The following is a 7,871-nucleotide window of genomic DNA, read 5'->3' on the forward strand; positions in this document are numbered from 1 at the left end:
CTTCCCATAACACCATATCACTTTGTTCTTTCAACTGACAAACAGGATTTATCATAAAACCCAATCATATCCAATCATAGCACAATGAAGGCATTGCCTCCTCTCACGTGACTTATATTCATTCTCAATTACCCCTCACTAAACCCTCCGCTTGCTTTAGAGGGACTGTTAAAACTCAATGGGCTCAGGTGATGCACGGGAGACGAGGCGTCCCGCTGTAACTTTACCTACTAGTGTTGCAGTTGGACAGTGTGTTACTTTAGGAAAACGAGTGACTTGTACACTTTTTTAATGTAATACAATATTTTCATTGTTTTATTTTTATAAAATGGATTGGATTTATACAATGGCACTGTCTCCGTTGAAAATGCAATGATAAATATGTATTTCATCATCATGTAGAATTTCTTTTACTACCCAATAACTGTATTAATGTTTGAACACACTAAACAAAATTCCAAATAACGGTATAAAAAAAGACAGTAGATTTGTCAGAATTCAGTCATTTTCTTATGCGTGTCTGCTTTCTTTTGCTCTCTCTGGATGGATTGTTCCTGAGCCTTAAGCTGCTCCAGCAACTTGCGGGAAGCAGCGAGCTTCTCCTCCATTCGACTGACCAATGTAGCATCCCTGAGGACAGAGAGAAAGGAAAGACTTAAAGAAACTGAGAAAGAGACAAAAAATAACAGTGAGTGTTGGGGAATAAAACTGAAAGCAGCAATACAGCTAACTTCCCTTTTTCAGTAGTGTGACTATGGGTAATTAACAGCATTTCCACGATTTTTGGAAAACTATTATAAGAGCAGCTTTAAGGCAGAGCAAACGAAGGTATTCAAACATGCTCTCCAAAAAAAAATGGTTCTTAAGGCTCCGATTCATTTTAGTGGATTGGTTTGTTCAAACATTGTACAGCTGTTTGAGTATTTTCTCCAAATTCATTCAATATTGATGTATAGTCAACCAGTTTGTTTGAACTCATTTAAATGGTTTAATTAAAAAATGAATAGTCAAAATAATTAATCAAATTGATTCGTTTGAACAATTATTTAAATGGTCTACATTCAAAAATTTGTCGTCAGAAAGTCTGATGCTGCATTTGAAATTGCATACTTCCATACTGTATAGTAGGCAAAAAACAGTAAATGACAAAAGAAGTATTTCCGGCAAGATTTTGAATTCGAAACGATGGACACTTTAATGTCCCATGAAGCCACAGGCGGGGATTTGTGAATGACAGTGAAGCCACGCAACTGACGCTGGTAGGTCACATGATAATATGGCGAATGTAATGCGTCCGGATTACTTCCATCCTACACACATTCATACTATATAGAACGTCGTGTTTTAGCGGTTTTGGAGTAATTACTTATTCAAAATAAGTACCTACTCAAGAGTGTGCGATTTCAGACGCAGCCCGAGTCATCCAATCAATTTGTTTCTCTGTGGTGAAAATCAAGCTTTTAACGTTGTTTATATGTCTATGTGGTGTTTTTAATATGCTTTAAGACAAACCATGCGCAAATTCACAAGGCAACATCATTGCTGAGTAGTTTCTTCTTAAAACTGCAGTGAACCAAAGACAGTCTCATAAACATGGTTTGAAATCGCTGGTGTTTCTGACGTCACAAACTACCTTGTAACCAATCACGTCAACGTGTGATCGTCAATGAGTGAAATTCTGAGCTGGAGTGAGTGAGTGGAGGCGGGGCCAATTTGCATATTCATAGAACCGCTTATACAAAATGAGGCAAGGGTGTAGAGTTACATTCAGATCAAAGATGAGTTTTAAGGGATAAAATTGACAACAGGGGGACTTTAAATTAAAGAAATGAGTCGTCAAACAGTCATAAAATGGATTTATCTTATCGATTCATTTGGAAAACTCATTGAAATGTCTACATTAAAAATTAGTCATCAGAAAGTCTGATTCAGCCAATCGGTTTGTTCAGACAGCTCATTTAAATAATTTAAATTCAGTTTAATGCTGCTGTTAATCACTATTTTCAACTCAATTATATAAATATGGAGGTTTGGAATTATTTAAATCAAACTAAATGACTTGTTCAATTGAAATAAGCAAAATAATTTCTATGTCCATAAGTCTCCAAACAGCTTCAAATTCAAATTTTCAAGAGAAGACGGTAGTTGAACTGCTTCCGCACTGCTGATAAGGGTTATATTGAGAAAGAGGAAAGAAAATGAGGAAAGCATACCTTCCATTTCGTTTTCTAAGAGACTTAGTGAGTTGCTGGATCTCCCTCTCCACTTGAGTGACTTTCTCCGTGGCCTGGAACAGACGAACATTCAGTGAACGTTTGACGCTCTTTCCGCCCCTGTAGGCCTCTGCACCAGTGACGGATGAGCTTGATGAATGAGACGCAGGCTGAGATCCATCACCAAGCTTAGAGTTCAGGAAATCAAAAACATTGTGGCGTGTTGATGTGGAGGCCTTCCTCTTCCTCCGTTTAGCCTTCGGTTTATGTGAGGCTGGGTTATCCTTAGCGATAGCGGCTGCAGTCTTTCTCTGAGTGAGCTCAGCACATATGTCCAATGAGCGTCCTTTGGGAAGAACCACTGCCTGAACGGGCTCTACACGACCAGAGAGGGTTTTCCCCAAACCTATGCATACACAGAGACACTTTCTAGAAACGCATGCACAAGACAGAAATGTGTTCTGATGGTTTAGACTGACGTCTGTTATGGTCACCTACCTTTACCAAGCTCATAACCCATTTTCAGCATAAGCTTGGAGCCAATGCCACGTGTGTGAGCCTCCCAACCGCAAAACTCTGCACTGTTTACCTGGGCCATATCCTCCTCTATTGATACTGTAATGAGACACAAAGTCAACTTGATTTCAACAATACCCTGTAAATGTATTGAATAGCTCCAAATCTATGCATCTGTATTTGTGTATGGGCAGTGAGCCTGCACATCTGCTCTAAAAACTTTTAATCTGCATTTAGACGTGTTAAAGCTCCAGTAGGTAGCTTTTGTAAACAAATATTTGTTAAAACTGTCATTATGTCCTGACAGTAGAATATGAGACAGATAATCTGTGAAAAAAATCAAGCTCCTCTGGCTCCTCCCTGTGGTCCTATTGCCATTTGCAGAAATACACCGCTCCCGGTCAGAAACAACCAATCAGAGCCAGGAGGAATGTCTTAGCAGTGTCAATCACGCTCGTGTACGCGCTGATCACCCCTCTCTTGCACAGCGCGAGCGCGTACCGTCGTTTGTGACTCTCTTGTTCGAACTCGTTCATCCAAATGAACGAATCTTTTTTCGAGTCATTTCGTTCATTCAACGAACGAAATGACTCGAAAAAAGATTTGTTCATTTTGAACGAGTCTTTTTCTGAGTCATTTCGTTCATTCAACGAACGAAATGTCTCGGAAAAAAGATTTGTTCATTTTGATGAACGAGTTCGAACAGGATCAGGAACGTGCATCACAGAACAGAGCAAGGCGAGCATTTGTGCTTATAAAACTTAAAGTTTTTTTATTTATTTTTGAAATGACCGATCGTTTCGCTAGATAAGACCCTTACTTATCGTCTGGTATCGTTTAAAGCCCTTTGAAGCTGCACTGAAACTGTCATTTGATCCTTGAAACGTTTGTGTCCTACTGAAGTCCATTATATGGAGAAAAAGCCAGGAATGTTTTCATCAAAAACCTTAATTTCTTTTCGACTGAAGAAAGAAAGATTTGGACATCTTGGATGTAAATTATCAGCAAAAGTTTTTTTAAAAGTGAACTAATCCTTTAACGTTATCTTACTAGCTATTTATAACTTATAGAAAGAGTGCATGGTTAGAAAGTTAGCTGCTACATGTATTGCAAAATACATAATGATTTGAGGACCAAGTTTGTAGTCAAAGTATGAGCAGGCCATAGTCAACGTAAAGCATATTGTTGATGTTTCGTGCCTATTAGTGAATGTTCCATAACTGTTTATAATCCGCCGTCATCGGTGGTCCTGCTTACTAGCCTGCGCGTTCACGGCAGGCTCCGCTGTGGGGGAGGAGCTGTGGAGGGAGGGCTGTAGCGCAGCAGAGAGCAAGGGGGTTGGACCTGTAAGTTGTGCTTGTTCAAATTTTCAGGCTAAGTCAACATTTTCTCAAAACTCCCTACTGCTGCTTTAATGTGGGGTTAATTCATTTGACCCTTGAATTGAGCTGACTTTTTAAAAATTATTCAGCAAATGGTCCATGTTGCTTAACTGGAAACAGTTAACAGGCAGGCTGACATTCTTTTAAATGTAATCTGATCATAGATGGGTAGATCTCAATAATTAATAAATAATAAATCCAATTCATACTTTAAGGGAACATAACAATTAGAAATGATAATTTCCATAAATAAATTCTGATCACGGAGTCTTTAATGATGAGTTGAATAAGGTGTGATTAGGAAGGGTTTGAAAATGTTTAGTGTTGTTGTGCCTCTAGGAACAGGGTTGGGAAACACTGCTCAAGATAATGCGAATGCGTCGAATGTGTCTCTACGCTCACGGACAAATGAGTATACTTTGAAAGGCTTTGAACAGAGCAGAATGCGGAAAATTAAATATAGGAGTGTTGGATTTAAGCTTTGAATGTTTAAATATAGTTTAAGTGGAGCAAATTGTAATACTCTTAATGCACAAGTACCCTATAGTGTAACCATTTTTCCTATGTACCAAACTCGTATCGAACTGTGAACTGTCGCCTATTATTCAACTTTTGGCTTGCTTAGTTGGGGACATTAAATTTAACATTTAATTTAATATTCAACAACAATATTGATCTGCCTGCATTGACACCATTATATGAGATCTGAACTGAGCTGGACGTTGACATTACGGTTTTCTCCAGAGCGGCTATATATATATATAAATGAACTAAATTAATAACTTTTCTGCTTTGAAACAATCTGTATTGTAAAAAGCGATATAAATATAAATGTGACTGGAACCCAAAACCGAGGTACGTACCGAACCGTACCGTTACGCCCCAAATAAACACTTTAATTTAAATATACATTTTTCACATTACAGCATGATAACAATATTGCTTTAGCCTATATATTAAATTAATGAGAATTGAGGGGAATATGCTTATTTGTTATGAAAATTATGTCACAGTCAAAAACAGCTTGATGGTTTTAAAATATTATTTGTTTTTGTTGCTGTTAAGCAAAACATGATTTCTTTTGTTTTTGAAGAGAAATAAGAAAACCTGGACAGTTCTTTCAAGAGATTTGCACGGATATATTTTCCTCAGACTGTGCATTACAGTATATAATGTACATCCCAGGGAACGGTGTAATTACGCTTTAGCACCTTTAGCATAGCCGGCATCACACTGGTCAGTATCATCCTCAGAGTCCGATGAGGAAGAAGAGGAATAATCATCCTGACGAAGAGGAGGAATGATCCCATCAGCCTCCAGCACAGCCTCTTTCAACAGCAGCGAGTTAAATTTCACTGTGTAAAAACCTCCTTCAATCTCTGGAAACAGAGAAGCACAATGTATCATACACGCTTGGAATGTCTTGCACTTTTTTACCAGATCGAGGTATTAAATCCAATTTTCCATTAAATTTCCCCTTGGGGATCAATAAATATTCTCTTTCTGTCGTGTAAATTGTTGGGAATGGAACAAACAAATTATATCATGAAGCAATATCTGTTCTTCCTTTTTTTTTTTTTTTGCTGCGTACCTGATATTCTGGCTGGATACCAGATGCCATCTTCATGCTTGGCCAAACACGCAGAGCCCGACTCCATATTACTGATGTCAGCCTCAAGGAAGTCTCTGAGCTCTGATACACACACAACCTCACCATGAGAGAACCTGTTATACACACACTCTGGTCGTGACGTTGTCAAGATCAATACATTTCTTAAAATATCAGATAACATTTTATGAAAAGACAACTAGATTAGTGTTAAAATGTTATGTGGTGCTTCCCCCAAAACTATCATTTTTTGAACGCAAGTAATTGTTAAATGTATGATATTTATTTAAAAAAAAAAAAACTTTTACCTTGAAAATATAATTAAATTTTCATTTTTTTTTTATTTAGGTAATTATTACATGCATGCTATTTATGTATATAAAATATTTTTTACCTTGGAAATATAATTACTTTTTAATTTAAAATATTTTAATAAAAATATACGCTTTAGGTAAATATTAAATATATTATTAATAAAAAAAACTTTTACCTTGGAATTTATATATATATATATATATATATAAAAATGTATTAACATTTATGTTTAATTTATTTATGTAGGTTAATATGGTATTTAATATAATATTTTACTTTGAAAATATAATTAAAAAGTTTTATGAAAATAATTATTAATATGTGTGAACTCATGTATGTGTAAGGAAAACACAACGTTTTTTTTTTTATATAAAATGGGGACATTTCTATATCTGGCAGTAAAAAAAATCTAAAGTGACTCCACACATATACCAAGCTTACATTAAACATGAAAAAAAGTGTGTGTGTGTGTGTGTGTGTGTGTGTGGGAGGGGGGGGGGGGGGGGCATAAAATGCAGCACCTGCAGTTGTCCATGAAACGGCACTTTCCTTCAAGGTAGAAGCCGCAGGGTTTCATAGATTTGTGTGTGGGATGAAGGTAAAGCACCCGGACTCGAGCCTCTTCTTCTTCTTCTCGCTCTTCATGGCAAACCACCATGGCGTTATGGTATTCTAGGGTTCCCCATGAGGTACGGTAAGGCGCACATACCTTAGTTCCACTTATATCCTCCTCTTCAGGTTCAGGTTCAGTGTTTTGTTTTACCTCAGCAAAGTTCTCTGACAGTTCCGCATTGAAAGCTGCAAACTCATCATCCAAAGCCGTCTCCTGAGCAAGCGATGTGGGATTTTGGTTTGTCGAGTGCTCCTCCAGAGAGGCCAGCAGTTGGCTTTTTCTGACAGACAGCAGGCTGGATTCTGTGAGCTCAATGAGCTGCTGCAGGTCCTCCTTTAGCTTCAGCAGGTCAGCCTGCTCCGCTGAGCCCAACCCAGCAGATAAAGCCACCTCCACCTGCTGAAGCTGAGCGCTGTAGGTCTTGATGGCTTCTTCTAGACTGCTTTCATCCATGCTGAAGATCAGGTTCTTACATGACAGGAGCTCACTGTGGCAACACTGCAGGAATAGAGCAGGCAAAGAAAGGGATCGTTCAAACGTCACATTATGAAAAACTGCATACTTTTTACACATTTCAAAATCAGCTCCTAATTAAAAAAATATCTTGTGTTCATGTGTTATATATATATATATATATATATATATATATGGGATATCTCATGAGTGTGGTGTGGAGAAAATATAATAATGCCAGTTAGCTTTAAAGCTACGTTAGACAGCCCAATAGTTAGCACTCTCTAGCTAGTTTCTTTTCTGTCGTTATAATATATTACTTTACATTTGTACCTGCTACAATGGTTAAAAATCACAGACTTACATTTTAAATCTTCCGTTGATCGTGTTCATGGCATTGTTTTGTTTCTGTTTGGACAGAGACGGTGAAAATTTCTTCCACAGGGAGTCACTCAACTTTGACCTCACATACGTCATCAGTCAGCGCTACCTTCATCCTATTGCAAAGCAAACCAGCTTACCGGTATTTATGTTTTATAAAGGACTAAAAATTATACATAAACAAAATTAAAATTAAGCCGCGCCGTTTTTTAAATGCACTGAACCTCATGTATTCTTTTTTTCTTACTGATGGCTTATGTTGTTAAATATATGACTGTGTAATGCCTCTTGTTCTTGTGGCACTATCTTAAAAAAGAAAAAAAGTAGTGCATTTTGATTTAACTTTCCATTCAGTATTTTGCATTGATTGGCTCTATAAACGTACATTA

At 37.3% G+C, this 7,871-nt stretch overlaps 1 protein-coding gene across 1 annotated transcript; it reads right to left on the reverse strand.

The window, feature by feature from the left end:
* Positions 1-284: 284 nt before the first annotated feature.
* Positions 285-7,579, reverse strand: zgpat (zinc finger, CCCH-type with G patch domain). The gene is made up of 7 exons (XM_077202884.1): positions 7,466-7,579; positions 6,557-7,146; positions 5,703-5,836; positions 5,323-5,490; positions 2,712-2,828; positions 2,214-2,619; positions 285-630 (listed from the first exon to the last, which is right to left on the reverse strand). Exons 2-7 carry the CDS (start codon positions 7,099-7,101, stop codon positions 492-494), a joined length of 1,509 nt encoding a protein of 502 aa, XP_077058999.1. The 5' UTR covers positions 7,102-7,146; positions 7,466-7,579; the 3' UTR covers positions 285-491.
* Between the last annotated feature and the right edge of the window lie 292 nt (positions 7,580-7,871).

The sequence above is a fragment of the Siphateles boraxobius genome, unplaced genomic scaffold (assembly GCF_051911475.1).
Source record: "Siphateles boraxobius isolate OS27281-9 unplaced genomic scaffold, OSU_SipBor_1 5, whole genome shotgun sequence".
Classification (NCBI taxonomy): Eukaryota; Metazoa; Chordata; class Actinopteri; order Cypriniformes; family Leuciscidae; genus Siphateles; species Siphateles boraxobius.

What these genes read in the sequence shown, in the direction of transcription:
- zgpat (XM_077202884.1), bottom strand. Translation starts at nt 7,101, where the DNA reads ATGGATGAAAGCAGTCTAGAAGAAGCCATCAAGACCTACAGCGCTCAG. An exon ending in TGATGCCGGCTATGCTAAAG is followed by an intron (nt 2,829 to 5,322) that starts GTGCTAAAGCGT and finishes GTCTCATTACAG; the next exon opens with TATCAATAGAGGAGGATATG. An exon ending in GGGTTATGAGCTTGGTAAAG is followed by an intron (nt 2,620 to 2,711) that starts GTAGGTGACCAT and finishes GTGTATGCATAG; the next exon opens with GTTTGGGGAAAACCCTCTCT.